Raw genomic sequence first — 20,913 nt, forward strand, 5'->3', positions numbered from 1 at the left:
CATTTAGGTACTCACATTTCCAAAAAAAATGGTGGAAGCAGTAATAAAAATGGTTTTCTCATATACAGCTATTCAATTGCTCAAAGACCTCTTTTATTAAGCCTCTCTAACTGTATTTCACGCCGTAAGTAAAACAAAAACAAAATCGTCCTTAATTTACATTGTCGGTGTGACTAATTTATGTAGGTCCGTACTTGTATATCAATCGATATTTTTAGTACTAAAAGACGAATGTGGCAAATCATGGGTTCCTTGTTGACTACGGGACCCTAAAAATGTGCTATCATTGTGTAACACAGACCCTTTGCCTTCTCTTGATGTTCGAATTTGACAGATAAAGTACTGATTCACAAGATATAGTTTAGGTATATGATTGAGCACCTAGATTACAAATAATGTCTGATTACCATCAAAATGATCTGTTGTTGTGGCGATAAAAGGAAATATCGTCTTAGAACGGAGACGAGATAAATACCTGCGTCAAACATGCACATGTGACCTTTAGTACCTAGTTCGCAAATCATTCTATCTACGTAACAGCTCTTTAAGATCAAACATCAATTTACTCTACATACAGTACCTATGCCGAGCCGTAATAGGCCAGTGGATATGACCCCAACGTCCATCGGCTCTTCGAACTATGTGGCCTTCCCATTACCACTTCAGCTTCGCGACTCGCTGAGCTATGTCAGTGATTTTGGTTCGTCTGCTGATCTCCTCATTTATGATTCGATCACGCAGAGAAACTCCAAGCATAGCTCGCTCCATCGCCCGCTGAATGACATTGAGCCTTCTAATAAGGCCCATAGTTAGCGTCCAAGTCTCGGATCCGTAGGTCATCACTGGCAACACGCACTGTTCGAAGACTTTCGTCTTCAGGCACTGAGGAATTTCGGACGAAAGGATATCGCCGAGTTTTCCAAACGCTATATATAAATAAATAAATAGTAGTATACATGAGAAATTATCTATATGTGCGAAGTCTGCAAAACCGCATATTAGCCCTACCCCCTCTCATTCTGAGAGGAGACTCGTGCTCTACAGAGAGGTTGACGAGTATTTAACCAGACTCTGAATAAAATGTAGCTTAGACAAAGAGCTTTCTCTTTCGTTTGAATAAAAACCTTAAAGGCAAGGATTTTTATAAAACTCGGTTTATGTACTGACAAAATGTAATTAAGAACCTTTGTTATTTAGGTATAAAAACTTTTCAAGGAAAATAAATTACATTTAAATTTACTACATATTCAATTTAAAACCTGTTCTTGAGTGTCGCATATAAGTAGATCTAAAATTTTATTTCCTTTTTATCACAATATACGGGTAAAACATGTTGAACGTCTAGATATAGCATATAACTTATACAAATGAATAAAATAATCCAGACTAGCATTCTATTACCTGTTTTATCATCGTGAAATTTTTCAATGTTACACGTTTTATATTTCTTTTCATTGGTACACAACCAATGTACAGAAAAAGAGACAGAGAAGAACCTTTTATACAAAAAATAAAAAAAAGAAATACTTTACTGCACACAAAAAACAAAATAAATGAATTAATAAAGTAATGTCCATGTAGGAATTTATAATACTCTTTTAACATAAAAAGTATTATAAAATCCTTCAGTTACAATAAATGTTTACAGCTATAAAATAAATAATGCCGTTTTGATTAACCCTAAAATCGGCTCAATAATTCTGCGTTTTATTTTATACAAATAGTCTTATATTTTGTAAATATGAGTGTTAATAACTATTGATCTGTGCTAATGGTAGAGTATAGAACATTGGTGACGTAACTATGTAAAAGGAAGTCAACTTACCTTAATTAATTAATTTTGCAGCGATCCAGTTATTTCATACTTCCTGAATGTTCCGTTCTTTATTTCCTACTAAAGATATCAGTTATCATTGCAAAATACCATACTTATTTAATTAATCCGGAAGTACTTGCTTACCTTCCTGTTGTCGATTATTGTACGAATTCAATATATATATATATATATATTATGTTTGTAAATTAAACCTTCTATCAAGAAGGACTAATCTAAACATACTTTATACCATTTCAATAACGACTTATATTAAAAAGATAAAAAGTTTTTCAATTGTCAAATAATCTCCAATGGGCTTAGCATGCGACTGAATGAAAATAAATATGTCTATTTTTCTTCACTCATTCACATGTTAAGCCCAGCCACAAATGCCTACCAATGGCCGAGAATATTACAGAGAAGGTAAAAGTTGCTCTGTGTACTACCAAAAAATACTCAAAATAATGTCATTCAAGTTTTTTTATAATATAAATCGTTCATGTTTTGAGTTATATAGCTTTTTATATAGATTAGCGGACTATTTATTATACATAACACATGCGAGAATGTAAATAGAAGGGAGTGAAATAGGGGTTGCAAATTTACATCGATTTCCACGCGTAGTAGTCGCGGGCGTCTGCTAGTATAATATAAAATGAAGTATGTCTGACTGTCACAAGCACTTAGTATTTTTTGTGGTGTCATTAATGGTGGTAATAAGCCGTTTGGTGACAAATTGGTATAGGTATATGTATTGTGTAGTTTCATGTATTCACAATGAGTGTCCAGCGAGGCCGGTGATCTTAAATTGTACGTGATAGTCTTCTTCCTACGACCATATGATGTGAAGCCAATTTTGAACACTGTTGCTGAGATATATGCAGCTAATGGGTGTCCGTCAAACTAAATTTTGTAGCGACTGTGATATACCTACTTGTACTTATTCTACAATATTCGCAATAGAGACACAGAAAGGAAGTGCACCATGTGTGCACAGTGCACATTACAGAAAAAAACACATATACCTACCTACTACTTATCTAATTAATATCAAATCAAATCAAAAATCATTTATTTCAAGTAGGCTCAGTCCACAAGCACTTTTGACACGTCAGTCGACCATCTGTAAAGATTCTTCGGAAGGCAGGTTCTGCTGAGAAGAAACCGACAAGAAACTCAACAGTTGCTCTTTTTAAAAAATCATACAGTATTATAATTTATTATAATACGATCCAATGTACATACAACTAGCGTGATATTATGTTCCGAAACGTTTTCTATTCAGCTTTATGCTGCGCGTTTGTGTGTGTGTCTGTCTGTGTATGTATGCATGTGTAATAAAGAATGCCTGTGATGGTCCGACCTTCGCCTATTTAAGAAAGCTGAAACATACCTATTTTTTTAAGGGTTTCTCTAAGTGTCGAGTGTATATCTAAGTACATAACTTTTAGTTAATAGCCCGTCTAGATCGTTGACCATTTTAGCAGTTTAGCTGTCCTTTGATGACAAATAAACAATTACAACAAATTGTTTCAGTTATGGCTGACCTTTGGCGCATCGCTGGCTTTCCTAATCATCGGTCTGGTCAGAGGATACTCCGCATCCGCCATCCCTTCTATAGAGAGTTTGGACGCGGATCTTATACAGACTAGCGAGCAGAAATCATGGATCGGTAAGGATTTACTCACTCATCGTGTTTTATGTCGTAATTATGTAACAATTAGGTTAACGATATACCCGGCTGAATAAATAGTAATAGAGAAAACTCAAGCGAGACAAATTTAGTAACACCTCATATTTATTTATAAAATAATTCGCACGATGAGAGGCATGCGTCATTATCATTATTAGCCTTTTTAATGACTCACAACCAACGATATTTTATACTATACATATGTGACCTGCGAACAAAATCACCGCAAAAAGTGATCCGAATTTAGTTACTCCACTGAGCGCACACATGCACATTTTTGTGTTTACTTACGTTATACATTTTAGTATGTACAGTTTTTACTCTTCCTGAACACACAACTTTACATTGTAGACAATATTTAGCTATTACACCTAATAACTCGTTGTTTAATAAGTAACTAAATGAGATTTAGACAATAGGGATGATGACAGTTTTTTAAATTGTACATAAATTAAGAGTATACTAATAGTAAAGCAATTTTGTAAAAGGAACAGGGTATCTGCGATCATTACTTTCGGAGCTACAGGGATTTAAAAAGTCAGATTTGCGGCGCTGCCGCGGATCCCTGAAAAACGCCCCATACAAAATGGCTCGAAATAATGACGTCATAGGCAATGTAATGATCGTTAGATTTGTATGCGCGTTCAAACAAAATTACTAATATCTTTGTTATTTGTGCGTTTATGCTTATAGTTCATATATTAAAAAATGTCACATTTAATGTAAGGAAGCTAAAACTGTATGAATTTTCATCTAATTACGACAAAAGATTTTTAACAGATTTTGAAATTTTAAAATCTCATTTATTTTGCAAATATCCAGTCAATCTTTGCTTTTTATATATTAATTAGTTAACATTGACCTTATTTACCCGAATGTATCATAAAAATCAATATATTCATACCTAGTCATCATCCCCATTGTCCGCCTAGTTTTGATACGCCCTATTTCATAAAATATCGTTGCTCACTTAACAGAACCAGGCCTAATCTCAACATACTATGTGGAGGTATATGGAGGCAATAATATAATTATCATTGCATGGAGGTTATACAATAAATCGGTATTATTTGTTTAAATAACCTCAGTTTCGACGCGTTATTGTCAATAGTATAAAATATGGTTGCTCGGTGATGATTCCCGCTTCTATACCCTTGAGCTACGAGGAAGGAAAGAGGCTTTTAAAATATCTGTAAACTACAACAGGCTTTGTGAGGCTCATGTGCCTTATGTGTTTACAGGTGCAATCCCACCGCTGGGCGCGTTTCTAGGCAGCGTGTGCTCCGGGCCATTGATGCAGCGAACAGGCAGGAAGCGCACGCTCCAGATGACAGCCCCGCTATGGGCCACCAGTTGGCTTATACTGGGCTTCGCACCCAACTTCGCTCTCATCTTGCTGGGGAGGATAATGTCTGGCCTTTGTGTAGGGTTCGTCTTGGCGCCAGCGCAAGTATATGTAAGTTTCTAGTGAAATTGTACTTATATGAATATGGGTAATGAGTGATTAATGTGTTTAGAATTAAATATCACACTAATATTATATTGGCGAAAGTTTTTGTGTGTGTGTTTGTTCCTCTTTTACGCTGCGGCTACACTGAAGTGATTTGGCTGAAATTTGGAATGGATTTTACTCTGCATTAACACATATATTTTTGCATTTTATCCCAGTAATATCCATGGTTCCCGCGGGATTTGTGAAAAACTGAATTCTATGCGGACGAAGTCGCGGGCGTTCTCTAGTTTAATATTAGTCAGCCTATTTTAACGGCCCCCTAAAGTGTCAGGCCTCTATAAAGGAGATATGGAGCTTAGACCAATATTGCTTCAATACAGGTTGGTGGACTTAGGGTAATCATGATTGACTTTTTAACGATGATTTATCACTAACAATCCATATTCGGCTCACTGTTGAGCACGAGTCTTTTCTCAGAATGAGATGGGTTAGGCTTATATTCCGCCACGGTGGCGCAATGCAGATTGTCAGGCTTCATACGCGAAGATTCTAAGGAAAATTCTCAGGTTTCCTCACTATATTTTTCCTTCACCGTTTGAGACACGTGATATTCAATTCCTTAAAATGTACATAACCAAAAGATACTGGGTTACAAAGAGCCACTGGGATACTGAAAGCCACTAAGCTATTACGATTCTCACGATCTATATTCGAATCCAAGACGACCCAAACGACCCTAAGCCACATAGGTAACAACTGAATTAACTACATTACTGATTAAAAAAAATCTTTTACCAATATAAATCTACAGCTTCACCAGGTAAAATTTATCCTTAAGGCTTAAGGCTTAAGGTATATTCCCACGGCAACGGGAACTACGCCCCAACGCGCTTTAAAACCGCGTGTAGCAATGCTAGTTTTTAATGTTTTATTATATCTGGAGACTTAGACTTACATATAATACATAATTTTATAGTAGATCTCCTAAGAACATTAGGTTAAAGGTTAGGTTCTCTAAGATATACCAACAATACTTAATATTGTATTTATAATACAATGAACCGGTTGTATCACAGTGTAAATATATAATTATTCATTACAACATCATTTAAGTATTACGTAGGTTAAATGTCCAACAGATGTGAATATCATACAGAGATGTCTTTATAATTATTGTTTAACTTAAAATTCCAGCCGTTAGCCGCATACAATATAAATAAAAACTTTATTTATAAGTCTCGTTAACTTTAACGTTAACGTTAACTAACTCGTTACTAAACGTCAAATTAATTGTTGACTAAAGTAAATACATAAAACAGTTGAATTATAGACCATCATGGCCGACAAGCGTATTGGCTCGTATTGTCAAAAACATATTGGAAAATTAAAATTTTCATGTAATGTCAACAAGCCTTTTCGTGTTTTGCCCTCCGCTTCTGATGCTAACAACAGTTATATTTGCCCAGGTGAGCGAGTGCTGTGACCCCGAGATCCGTGGGCGTCTGGGTTCGCTGCCCACTCTGTCCATGTCACTGGGCATCCTCATCTCTTACGTGGCTGGCAGCTGGCTCTACTGGAGATATCTTGCCTTCTTGTCTGCTATATTTTGCGGTAATCCATTTTTTGATACTGCATGCTTTTCTATACTATCTACTATATATTCTTCTTCTTAATCGTACACTCTTGGCAGAGTGGTCGTGGTTCTTCGCAGCGACGCCTTCCGTGCAATGCTCCTTCACTTTTGGCGATTGGCTGCATTTTGAGTACACTCCACCAAAGATGACTATGTAGCAGCCTTAACTAATTCCGTCCAGCGGGTTGGAGATCGGCCTCTGGATCTTTTGCCTTGGACTTGCCCTTGCACTACCAACCGCTCCATTGGATCATGATTTCTGGAGATGTGGCCAAAGAACTTTAAGACCCGTAAAAGCACAGCCGACAAAAGTTTTTCTTTTATCTTTGGTTCATTGAGAATGGAAATGTTGGTTCTGAATGCTGTCCAAGGAATCCTCAACAAACGTCTCCAACACCACATCTTCAGGGCATCGATCTTGCGACGGCCTTGTAGACGCAAGGACTACGTTTCCGCACCGTAGACAAAGATTGGAAAGTCAAGTCACCTCATAAGTCGAAGCTTGGATCTACTATATATATACTTCTATCTAAATAAGCTAGCGGATCCAGTTTAGCTTAACAGTTACTCCAGTACTCAATCGCAAGAAAGCTATCTGCGGCAAACGGTTTAATCAGCTTATACATAAAATTTAGCCGAAAATAAAATATGCAAGTTCAAATTTCTAAGCTAACAAAAATGGTTTTATTGGATATTTTTGCGAAACCGTCACTTATAGTTTTATGATAGCTAATACAAAACTCGTTAGTCATGCTATTATGCACAAAAATTGTTCTTACACTTCTTTTTTCTATTTACTTTTTGTAAAAGATTCGCAAATTCGTAAATTTTCAACTTCTTATAAAAGTATCCTGAATGAATACTTATTCCTATATTTCGACCATCTTGACGCATGTGAATGTACAGTTCGTTTCGTGTAGGATGGTGCGGGTGACAGTTCTTTTCACTCTTGAAAGTTTGCCGCGATTCACGATAATAGTACGTATTATGAACGTCATACAGGCGACCCCATATCTATCAGGCTATCTGAAAAACACTTTAGTCGCATCTACTCGTACCTATATAGCTAGAAATTGCAATTTTCAATGAAAATTCTTCAACAATATGTCACATAGGTCGGTATCTAATATCAATGATTGACGCATCCTGCAGATGATAAACTAAGACTTCGGTCACTGAACCAGACACGCTCATAATGTACTCACGTTTTCGTTGTTTCGTGATGTTAATTAATGAATTTATTTATATATACTTCATTTTCACACCACATTAACAAAAACATAGGAAATAATGATTTTTATGAAATATTCGGAATATCATGGTCAATATTAACTATTTGATAGGTACATAAAAAAAACAAAAATTAATAAGGTTCTCAAATTTCAATAGGTATCAATCAAAAACCTTTTATCCTAACTAAATAAAAAATCATACATTTTTATAGCTTCTTTACATTTATTGAGACATTTTTCATTAGATCTGGCATGAGCGTGATGTCACTATTTGACCGTATTTAGTATGGGGGCATTTCGAAGCGATTCAGCTGCTCCGCTATGATGTCCCTGTATCTCCGGAAGTAGTTGGATCGCAGATACAGTTAGATTTAGTTTACGAAATCGCTTTATTATTAGAATATATTACAATTAATATATTCTAAGCAATTTAAAAAATGTCATCATTATTAAATGCAATTGTTAACTCATCAGTGTGTTCAAGGCTTATAATAACATTTTTTTTATCTCAAGATCCCACTCATAGATATGACTTTCGTAAATGGTAAATGCAGAGGAACAGAGATTTGCTCGTATCCGCTTTGTGATTGTAGACTTTGTCATTGTTACACGTAGATCACATTTTATCGCCTTGATAATAAATACTGTCACTATGTGATATAAGAGTCTCGAAACTCAGAACTCAGTATCTGCTAGCACCCAGGACCTCGAAACCACATAGGCTAACCACTGGACCAGCGAGGAAGTTCTACTGATCATATTACGTGCTGTTCTTCACATTGCCGCGATGTTCTATAGAGCCTCAATAGTTCAACCGTAAAAGCGGTCGGACTCATTACCGAGGGATGGCGGTTCGATCCCCACCCCGTTGAACGATTGTCGTACCACTTCTAATACAGTCTGTCAGTCGTCGGGGGTTGCCTGGTAGAGATTGCTTATAAGGCCGCCTTTGTATGCGAATTAATTTTTAGTGTTTTTATTAAATTGTTTTTGTGTGCAATAGAGTATTTCTTCTTCTTCTTTCCCGACTAGTTGGAAAGGATGGGAACACAAGTCATATTTAAAAGGTATGGCTGATATTCTATAAAAAAACAACTTTTGGGGTAAGGGGTCTTTTGGGGTTGGGAGGCCTTTTGGGGTCGGGGGTCTTTTGGAGTTCCAAGTCCTGTTCCAAGTCTCCCAAACCACCCATGTCTGGGAGACTTGGAACAGGAGGGATCTGGAGCTCACCAGCTGTCTTCAGGTCACGGCTTACAACTAGAACAAAAAGTGTCGTTACAAGTTTTTGGTCTTAATTTTTTTCGTTAAGCCCCCTTTCACAACGCGCGATAAGGAACTTCGTTCCAAAAATTGTTGCCCTGCCTGGCTCAGTGTCTGGCTGCGACATTATAAAGGAACAAGCATCTTAACCAGACAATCTCTGTTTCAGCGGCGATGTTTGTGGTACTTCTTCCACTGCCAGAGTCTCCGGTGTGGCTGAACGCGAGAGGACTGGACAGCACGGCTGCGGTCAACTGGCTGCATCTCTCGCAGCATGCTATAGCTACAGTCAAAGAGAACGAGTAAGTTATAATACCTCACCATCAGCATCATATCAGCCGATAGACGTCCACTGCAGGACATAGGCCTTTTGCCCAGTACTGACCACGCTGTCAACTTTCATTGGAGCAGCGTGGTGGGTCTAAGTTCTATATACCATTTCCTATAAGGAGGGAGGACTGGCCTTGTAGAAACTTAGAAATTAGTCTGATAATGATGATGACTTTATACATATATAGTGCCGCAATCTTCAATCAAGTTACTTGATGCCGCAATCTTGCCCTGTGGGCCACCTTATTTTTTTTTTATTCTTTACAAGTTAGCCCTTGACTACAATCCTGATGGTAAGTGACGATGCAATCTAAGATGGAAGCGGGCTAACTTGTTAGGAGTAGGATGAAAATCCACACCCCTTCCGGTTTCTACACGGCATGGTACCGGAACGCTAAATCGCTTGGCGGTACGTCTTTGCCGGCAGGGTGGTAACTAGCCACGGCCGAAGCCTCCCACCAGCTAGACCTGGACTAATTAAGAAAACCTCAATCGGCCCAGCCGGGGATCGAACCCAGGACCCAAACCATAAGTGAACTGCAACGAATTAATAAAAAAAAAACAATACGTACTTACCGTAGGTAGAATATGTATCAATCAACGTCTATTTAAAATGCGCGGATTTCGAAATTGCCTTAACTTTCGTGTGGATGTGTTATTCTCGATCGCCTCTGGTGCCTCCCTAGGAATTGCTTAAATAGCTTAGAAGCTAATCCAAGACATGTCTGACGTCTCGATGCCTCATGTTTACTGTAGTATATTGTATGTTTCAGATATAATGAAAAAGTAGAGGAGCCGAAGAGTTTGTTCACCCGCGAAGTTTTCTTCTCTTCGGCGGTCATTAAGCCGCTAATCGTTGGTTTTGCGCTGCTCTTCTTTCAGCAGTTCAGTGGTATCGACGCCGTCATCTTCTTCACTGTGGAGATCTTTCAAAACGCTGGTAATTACCTTATGTTACAAGAAGTTCCTCCATTACAGGTGGTATTAACATTAATGGGGATGATGACTAGGTTTGAATATATTGATTTTTATTATACATTCGGGTAAATAAGATCAATGTTAATTGATTTATACATAAAAAGCAAAGATTGTCTGGATATTTGCAAAATAAATCAGATTATAAAATTTCAAAATCTATTAAATTTTTTTTATCATAATTAGATGAAAATTCATACAGTTTTAGCTTCCTTACATTTAATGTGTCATTTTTCAATAAATGAACTATAAACATAAACACACAAATAACAAAGATATTAGGAATTTTGTTTGAACGCCCATACAAACCTAACGATCAGCGAGCCAACGACGTCACTAAATCGTGCCATTTTGTATGGAGCGTTTTTAAGGGATCCGCGGCAGCGCCGCAAATCTGACCCTTTAAATCTCTGTAGCTCCGAAAGTAATGATCGCAGATACCCTGTTACTTTTACAAAATTACTTTGGTATTAGTATACTCTTAATTTATATACAATTTAAAAAACTGTCATCATCCCTATTATGTTATTGTATCTAGTTGGTATAAATAAGAGGGTAATGACTTGAGCTCAGTTGTTTGTTAGGCAGCGTAAATTTAAAGGATCCTATTATCTATATATGGAAATAAAAAAGTATTTTACTCGAAAAAAATATACGCGGACGAAGCTGCGAGCGCCTGAACATTGTATAGTCTGATGTTAGTATTCACGGAACGATTGTACTGCTTTTGTTTGTTTCTTTTATGGTTTTATATCACATTTAAAAATACAAAGGTAGACTTAAGACTTACTTTCTTTGTTCAAGTATTTTCCTTTAATATAACGGAGATTCTCTTGTGAAGTCTAACAAAGATATATAGAAAGTCCTATGTCGACATTATAGTTTATAGAAATTTAGATTTTTTCCTTACGTCTTTTACACTGTACTCTATAGTGACTATGGAGTATAGATTATTGTTTAAGGCATTTTTTTTTATTCTTTAGCCCTTGACTACAATCTCACCTGGTAAGTGATGATGCAATCTAAGATGGAAGCGGGCTAGCTTGTTAGGAGGAGGATGAAAATCCACACACCTTTCGGTTTCTACAGGACATCGTACTTACCGGAAAGCTGAATCGCTTGGTACGTCTTTGTCGGTAGGGTGGTAACTAGCCACGGCTGAAGCCTCCCACCAGCTAATTTATAATACAACTAGCCGACACCACGCGGTTTTACGCGCGTATTCCCGTTTCCGCGAGATTAAGGGGATAAAATATATGAAAAATATAGACAATTTTTTTAGTTAAAAAAAATTTGTTATACAGTTCGGCTCCTATAAGTGGAGTGTAGTGTCAACACCTTGAAGTTATGGGAAATACTTCCAAGCACCCTGTATATTATAAATAGCGGACGCCCGCGACTTCGTCCACGTGGATTTCAGTTTTTCACAAATCCCGCGGGAATCATGGATTTTTCCGGGATGAAAAGTAACCATGTGTAATCCAGAGTAAAATCTATTTCCGTTCCAAATTTCAGTCAAATCGCTTCAGTAGCCGCAGCGTAAAAGAGGAACAAACATACTTACACACAAACTTTCGCCTTAATAATATTAGTGTGATACAGTTGGCAAGTGGCAACCCTGCTTACAACATCATAAACTGTATGTCTTTATTATATACGTCTTTATTTTAATAGATAGGGTGTAGATCCGAGATACAAATTACAATTTTGCATTTAATATAGTATACTCGTATGTTCACGTCATGTGTAAACTTATATGTTTTCATTTATGAATAATTTCTACACCCTTTCCCATTTTCATTATTATTTAATGTCCTACAGCAAACTCTGCACGTAGTAGATCAGAAAAAGTAATTTGGCCATTACATGTTACAGTACAAACACCTATTTACTGTTAGCGTCTCAGTGCCAACATTAATAAAATTTACTTGTTAAGTGAGCTATAAATTATGCCAATTCACAGAAAACACAATTGTTATCAATGTAACACGTGAAGTACAAATAAATGGACCCATTGAGACGTTTCTCTCCTTTAGAGTTTGCAGTAAATACCTTCTTGTATTTTTGTTATATTTTTAGGGTTCCGAACAAACCTCAAAAGTGGTAGTAGTAAAATAATATTCGCAAGAAAAAAAAACGGAAACCTTTTTGTCCGTGAATACCGAAAGACAGACATTGGTAATTATGTTCGAAATGAGAAACCTCCTCCTTCTTTTGAAGTCTGTTAAAAATAGATCTTAAAAATCTTAATTACAGCAGCTATGGCATTAAAAACTGATTCAAAAAATATAACTTGATCACCTTAGGGATTTTCGGAAAACTATCCAAATTAGTTTTAGATAATTAGGTGGTGTATTTGCTATTTGAGTTTTATCCACTAATTTCGGGACCAACCCTTGAAGCTGTAAAAAAAACCAAAAAGTTAACAAAAATAAAGATACGGTCATTATGTCGCAAACATCGTATATTTTTTACTTACTAACAAGGGTATAAAAATGTACTTTCCGTTGACATAGAACCATGATTTGGCAAGTAATACGATCTTAAATTACAAGTATAGTGAAAAATCTATATCTATACATTTGTACATAAATTATAAAAATATAGATTTAATATTTTAAATTATATAAACCCTCGGTTGCAAAGTTCGATTCATACTTGTCAGGTTTTTTGTTCAATGTTAATCATTCGAGGTGTGCTTTTCTCAGTTTATGGGAGTTTATTCAATCCATAAATCTAACTTCCGAGTTCCGAACCTGCATTGTACGGGAAACCAATCAAATAGTAGGTAATGCGGTGACAATAATCCGGCTAGGTAGGTACGATAATAATCAAGCACCAAACCAATTTAGAAATTCAATTAATATTTTGACAAGATAAGTTATGATAATCTAAAATATTTTGAGAATAGGGAATTTGAGTTATTGGTAGGTGTTTAAATATGTTGGAACTTGGAATCAAATGGCCAAATAAAATTCTTGTGCAAATCTTTTAAACAAAAACGTGTATTCCTCAATGTGAAAAATTAAAAGTCAAGTTTACAAAGGTTATCACTGACACTGACAACTGACACATGATATTTTACATTTTTAATTTATTAGTTTTAAGTGTTGCTACCCTTTTAGTATAAACGAACAGTAGGTGTCTATTTACAGGAACAATTGTGTTTTTACTCTATATGTTTGAACTCTCACTGCTTGCAACCATTAAAATAATTTATTATAGGTTGTGTAACAATAAGGTACTTACCCGGTACACGGTTGTAAAGGTATCATTAGTACCTAAATGTACCGTAATGATACGTTGTTAGGATCTCTTGTTGCTGAGATTTAAAGCCTCGAGCACACCAATACCCTGGACAAACGCGCATGACACAGTTGCGTTCAGACCTTAGGCTATACACTAGACTAAATAACGAATTGTTCGTGCAATGGTAGGAAACAAGGCACAAAATTGGACTAAGAAGAATAAAGAAAATAAAATGTTGAAAAAGAAGAAGAAAAAAATAAATTGATTTCAATTTAAGTGTTACAGACAGTCCTACACTTAAGACAGTATATTTGTCTGTAACATTAAAGACAAATTAGACTCCGTGCCGCGAAAGAAATCGCGCGGCTAAAACTTGAACTAAAATTACAAATTACCTTATACAAATGACAATAACACAAATGACATTAAGACATTAGCGCTGCGTCTACAGGACTTGTTTCGTGGTGCGGAGTATTCAACTCAGCATAATATGCCGAGCAATACAGGTATATAAATGCAATCGTGGGTAAAATATCTCCATTAAAAATTTGTCGATACCAGCAGTTGATACCATGAAGCCTACCGTTTTCTACATTGTTTACGAACTGGCAGGTCTAGCAAGAAGCCACGGACTTACAAACCAAAGGGCTCCGGCCTGAGACTATAACAGTAATAAAAAGTAATAAAATGTGACCATTTTTCCATGAATGATCCAATGAAATTGCCACGCACCTCAGATGGTACAGTTACGCCGCTGAGTGATACATTTGTTTATATACCAAGTCTTAACGATGTCGAATCGAAGAAACTCTTTATTTTACCTCACGTTTCTTACGTCTCAAATATACGATGAGCGAATGTACATACTATAAATGTTTTGTACATCACGAATGTTCCCGTTCCTTTCAAACTAACGAAAGCTCTTGAAGCGTGTGCAAGGAGTGAGTACCTAATGACATTATGCAATACAAATTGATCTATTGGACCTTTTGGATTTCAATGTATTTTAGGTAGCTTAACCCTTCAGTCTGAGAGGAGACTTGAGCTCAGCAGTGAGTCTAATATGGATTGATAATGATGATGATGATGATGATGATAGGTAGCCTTGAGCTATTTAGGTTTAAAAAGAGGCAATTTCGAAATCCAAAAAGAAGATTTTTTTTTTATTAAAAACCATAAAATGGTAAAGATGATTATTTAAGGATGAATGTATGTATATTTATTGCTCTTATATACAAAACCTACCGGACGGATTCTGATGGAATAGCACATAACATATGCTATTATTTATAGTATAGTGAAACTACCTTAATCGAAGTCTCGGGCATCAGCTCGCAGCTACCTGATCGACGCTAGCTGTTAGCATGTTATAGGAAAATCAGAAAATAGCAACATTGCAATCATTTTAAAATGTTTGCAAATGACCGGAAATTTATATCCAAGGTTGTCTAATTGTACGACCAGATCAACATGAAATGTTTCTGCCTTTATGTTGAGTCGTTTGTTAGAAACCTGATGTACCTACTAGATATATTCGAGTTACCTACTTCAAGTGCCCTTCCAGCTTTTGTTTACCCTACTACCTACTATCTAAGCCAAGAGTGAATAGGCACCTATTCAAGCGCGTTTTACCGTAAACTGCATCTTCGCTTACCATGCAACAGGCGTGATTGCAGCTAAGCGCTGTCCTAAGATGTGTAAATGTGACAAATATAAAAAAATATAATTATTAAAAATAAACGAATTTTATGAATTTATGCTTCCAGGAAGTAAACTAAACGCGATGACAGCCACAATAATAGTGGGCGCGGTGCAACTGTTCAGCAACGGCGTGAGCACGCTGCTGGTGGACCGCGCGGGGCGGCGGCCGCTGCTGCTGCTGTCCGCCGTCACCATGTGCGCCTCCATGGTGGGCATGGGCGCCGCCTTCTACTTCGAGTTCGAGCATACGTCGCTGCTAGGGTAGGTCACTGTAACTGACTGCCACAACAACAGTGGGCGCGGTGCAACTGTTCAGCAACGGCGTGAGCACGCTGCTGGTGGACCGCGCGGGGCGGCGGCCGCTGCTGCTGCTGTCCGCCGTCACCATGTGCGCCTCCATGGTGGGCATGGGCGCCGCCTTCTACTTCGAGTTCGAGCATACGTCGCTGCTAGGGTAGGTCACTGTAACTGACTGCCACAATAACAGTGGGCGCGGTGCAACTGTTCAGTAAAGGTGGGTTAGAGGTAAGATCTCACTAATACGAATACCTATTATGAAGGCGAAAGTATGTGTGTGTATCTAAGTTTGTTTGCCCTTTACGACTCAACTGGCTAAAATTTGGAATGGAGATCGATTTTACAATGGATTAACAAATAGGCTACTTTTTATCCGGAATAAATTCATGGTTCTAGTTAATAATGATTTGTAATTGATATACAAAAAAAATTTACACACACAAAAAAACATCGGGTCGGGCGTAAGAGGAATTTTATTTCAAAAGTTAACAAAATAAAAAAAAAGATATGTTATTGTTTCTTGTTACGATTGACGAGTGAAATTTATGTTTTACGGTTTTCTTGCAAGTTGGAAGTAACTTCAAACATGAAAACCGTTGTGTTGAGTTATATAGTTGACGGGTCAACAACGCACACTGCACTGTGGGTAAATTATACTGCGAAGGAAAACATAATAAATTGGTTCTAACTCGCCATTCACGGTACAAATGTAATTGACAACAATCTTACCATAAAATGTGTTTCTAAGGCGATATTTACATTATTCGTCCGAACTGTTAAAGTTGTTAAATTGATTACCACTCCATTGTCGTATGTTTACCGGATGCAAATTGCTTCGTGTCCAGTGTGAACTGGATGTTTCATTATATGGTAATAAATGTACCTTTTAAAGACTGACTGTATGATCGTATTTGTGGTAGGTTCTGTTGGCTTACGTCCCAGATATAATCCTTAGCGGAAGTAAAATGAATTTAATGTTTCTTTCTAAATTGACTGAAATTTCTCAGTTGTCTTCGAACAGTGCGTGTTGCCAGTGATGGCCTATGTTTCCGAGACTTGGTCGCTAACTATGGACCTCATAAGAAAACTCAGTCACACAGCGGGCGATGGAACGAGCGATGCTAGGAGTATCTCTGCGTGATCGAATCAGAAATGAGGAGATCCGCAGAAGAACTAAAGTCACCGACATAGCTTAACGTGTCGCGAAGCTGAAGTAGCAATGGGCGGGGCACATTGTTCGATGGCCGTGGAGGTCCCAAGGAGCTGGAATGGCGACCCCGCACTAGAAAGCGCAGTGTTGGTCGACTCCCCACCCGGTGGACTGACGACATCAAGCGAGTCGCAGGGATTCGCTGGATGCAGATGGCTCAGATCGTGATGTTTGGAAGTCCCTACAAAAGGCCTATGTCCTGCAGTGGACCTCCATCGGTTGACATGATGATGATGATGATAAAAATGACTGATGGCTTTAGTAATTATAAGTACAAACGCTTAAACAAACAACTATAATGTGTTCTTTACTACTCATTCTTATTGGCTAACAACTTTATCTCGAGGCACAGGAAGATTTTAGCAATAATTAGTTTTTATGTTTTCAGATATTTGCCCATTGCAAGCTTGGTGGTGTTCATGCTGGGTTTCTCGTTGGGTTTCGGTGGGCTGCCGTTCCTGCTGCTCGGCGAGTTGTTCCCCACGCACTACCGCTCTCAGCTCTCCGCCATGGGCAGCGCCGTCAACTTGATTTCCATGTTCACCGTTATTAAATCCTATCATGCTTTAGAGGTGAGCAAACAAAAATGTTTTTTTTAATATTCATCATCATCATCATTAGCAACCCATATTTGGCTCACTGCTAACTCGTCTCAGAATGAGAGGGGTTAGGCCAATAGTCCACCACGCTGGCCCAATGCGGATTGGCAGACTTCACACACACAGAGAATTGAGAAAATTCTCTGGTATGCAAGTTTCCTCACGATGTTTTTCCTTCACCGTTTGAGACACGTGATATTTAATTTCTTAAAATGCACACAACTGAAAAGTTGGAGGTGCATGCCCCGGACCGGATTTGAACCCACACCCTCCAGAATCAGAGGTAGAGGTCATATCCACTGGGCTATCACGGCTCTCCGCTCGAGTATCCTCTTAGAATGAGAGGGGTTAGGCTAGTAATAGTCCACAACGCTGGCCCAATGCGGATTGACTTCACACACACAGGAAATTGAGAAAATTCTCTGGTATACAGATTTTTTAAAATTTTTTTTGTAATATTACATGTACCTAACAGGAAGATGTATTCGTTCAAAGAAAAAATAAACCGATAATTTTTCATACACTGCCGGGTCCAAATTTGAAGAAAGAACTATTTCAATGTCTAAATTAGTGTTATTTATTAAACAATAATATCAGATTTAGACTGGTTTAACTTTATATTGATTGACAGTTGCATAATCAAATATCAAGGTATACCTGTTGTTTGTTGAAAGTTTTTTTTTATAGAAAACGTGCATTTTACTCATATACCGATTTTATACGAGTAAAATGCACGTTTTCAATAAAAAAACATTCAACAAACAACAGGTAACATCGAAATTCTAAATGTAATTTCAACAAAAAACACACATTAAAAAAATATCAACTGTAAATTGTAACGACTATTTTTGGGGATTATGATTTATAAATAAAGGAATTTCAGTTTTTTCTATAACGCGTTAGACCCTAAATGGGCGGTGTTTTTATACTTATTTTTTTGAACTCTCTCATTAGTATGTCAATTTAGTCATCGTTTTGTGTTTGAAATTATGTTGTAAGTCGTCTAGGTTACGATAACAAGTGTAATAATTCACTCGAGCAAAGACTAGTAGACACTTGCGTTTTAATATGTTAGGTTGTACAAAAATATTTTTAGTATTTCGAAATTCGAAATGCAAACGGAAAGTCCAGCCGTCTCTATCAAATTACTGTAGAATTGGAAGTTTGTTGAATGTCGGTAACTGAATGTGCTAGAAACGGTCGCGCTTGTACGAAATGGCAATTATAACTTTGAACCCGCTGTTTATGGGCTACGTCAAGTATATGGAACACTTTGCCCGATATTGCGCGACGGAATATTATATGTTACATAGTATTTAAAACACTGCAGTTCTCAAGAGACCGTACATTAATGAAGATGAATACTCGCAACACTAACACCCGTATAAATACACTTTAATGTGTACTTTTGTACTGCAATATGCACAGTGAGACTTTTTAGTATTATTCGTGAAAGTTTGCTAATTTTACTTAAATTTACTCCATTATTTTAAATTCAGGTGTTTCGCTGACATACCTTTACCTTTAAACTTTAAGGATGTCCGGTAAAGGGTTACTGCGAAGCTAAATACCTACTCGCCATATTTATATAGGAACCGATGAGACGATTTCTTATATTATGCCGATGAAAATATAAAAAAAACAAGCTTTACACTTAGTTAAAGTTTTAGCGGTATTTCTGGTTGCGCCATCGTTTGTTGAAATTTGTATGGGTGAAAATATTTCGTTGGTAACATGTTAGTGCCACTGACGATAAATAGACAAAATGTCAACCAATGGCGGAGTACTAAAGTACCCAGTCCTATATCATTCGTCCCAACGCAACGAGCGTTATTTCCAGTTGCGCTACTATTGTTTGACTATTTCTTTTCATAAATCTTTTCATAAGATCTTAGGCCAATGAAATATATTAATATGAACCGCTGGACCGATTTAGGTGAAAATCAGTGGAGAGGTAGCTAAGAACTAGAGTAGAGTAAGAGCTAGAATAGGGTAAGGTTTCTCACGGACAAAGTCGCGGGCGTCCGCTAGTTTAAAAATATTGTTTCTTGTTTACAGCACGTGTTGACTTCAGCGGGAACGTTTTGGATGTACTCTTGCTTCTGCGCATTGGCGTTCTTTTTCGTGCTCTTCGTGGTGCCCGAGACGAAAGGAAAGTCACTCGCCGAAATCGAACAACACTTCAGAGGCAAAAAGGAAAAGGAAAATGTTGACTTACAAACAATTAAAACTAAATTTTGATAATAATAGCCAAATATTAAATAAATAATAGCCAAATATTAAATAAAGCTGAAGAGTTTGTTTGTTTGTTTGAACGCGCTAATCTCAGGAACTACTGGTCCGATTTGAAAAATTATTTCAGTGTTAGATAGCCCATTTATCGAGAAAGGCTATAGGCTATATATTATCCCCGTATTCCTACGGGAACGGGAACCACACGGGTGAAACCACGAGGCGTCAGCTATATTATACGAGTTATGTATACTATTATGTGCAAAAACTTTTCATCATTTAATTATTTTATAATAATTGATTGTTTATATTTTGTTTATTTTTGGTAGTTGAATGGTTTGTAATTAATTTGTATGATGATAATGACATTACGCGTAAAATGTCAAAGTCTTTTAAGTGTTTAAAAGTTTATTATTTTGAACGCGATAGTAACAGTATGAAAATATTGAAAACTCCCACTAGGCAAACTGATCATATTTTCTTATTCCTAACGAGAAAACTAACTCAAGACATCTAAGTTACGCGTATTTACAAAAAGCATATCTAAGTGCCTAGTGGGAGTTTTCAATATTTTCATATTATTACTATCGCGTTAACGTAAACGCTAATTTATATGGAATTAAAACAGTAGTGCCACTATATTAGAAATTCACGTTTACGTTGACGCGATAGTAACAGTATCAAACTGCCACTAGGCCCTCTGATGGACCAAGAGTCTAAAAGTGCATTCAAATCGACACAATCTTAGCTTACAAACATAGTATGGATACGTTTACAAACATTTGCAAGCTTTATACCTCTGTGGATAAAAGCTTCAATTTAATTCATCCGTAGATGTTTGAGGTGTATGCCACTTGTTAAGCAAGTTTCGTGCGCTTGCGCATATGTGTATGCACCTTAATGATTGGTAATTAAACGTAACCAGTAGAGTCGGTCGTAGGTTGAACAAAAGTTAGCAAGTACTAGTCTATAATAAAAAAAAGTATTTTGTAAAATAAGATATATAAATAAAATACTTTTATGTATCAATATTTATAATTTATTTATTTAATAAAATACAATTAGGTATCTATTATCTATTCTGTGGTTGAAATGTGATTGTAAAATCTGTGATAAAGTGTTGTATCGTTGCTTGTAAATATTGTGAGTAAATTTAGTTATAATGCATTTTTAAGAATGATATATCTCATGGGAATAATGTTCGATGTAAAGTAAAATGTTGCATTTATATAA

General features: G+C 36.8%; 1 protein-coding gene across 1 annotated transcript in view; it reads left to right on the forward strand.

The window, feature by feature from the left end:
* Nucleotides 1–20,913, forward strand: part of LOC112044791 (facilitated trehalose transporter Tret1) — a 33,534-nt gene extending 12,621 nt beyond the window's left edge. The window contains exons 2-9 of the mRNA XM_024080754.2: nt 3,353–3,488; nt 4,751–4,965; nt 6,429–6,573; nt 9,257–9,389; nt 10,191–10,357; nt 15,408–15,603; nt 17,238–17,421; nt 19,507–20,913. Coding sequence (XP_023936522.2) covers nt 3,353–3,488; nt 4,751–4,965; nt 6,429–6,573; nt 9,257–9,389; nt 10,191–10,357; nt 15,408–15,603; nt 17,238–17,421; nt 19,507–19,689 — 1,359 coding nt within the window. The 3' untranslated portion in view covers nt 19,690–20,913. The remainder of the gene's footprint in view (nt 1–3,352; nt 3,489–4,750; nt 4,966–6,428; nt 6,574–9,256; nt 9,390–10,190; nt 10,358–15,407; nt 15,604–17,237; nt 17,422–19,506) is intronic.

The sequence above is a fragment of the Bicyclus anynana genome, chromosome 9 (genome assembly GCF_947172395.1).
Source record: "Bicyclus anynana chromosome 9, ilBicAnyn1.1, whole genome shotgun sequence".
Classification (NCBI taxonomy): Eukaryota; Metazoa; Arthropoda; class Insecta; order Lepidoptera; family Nymphalidae; genus Bicyclus; species Bicyclus anynana.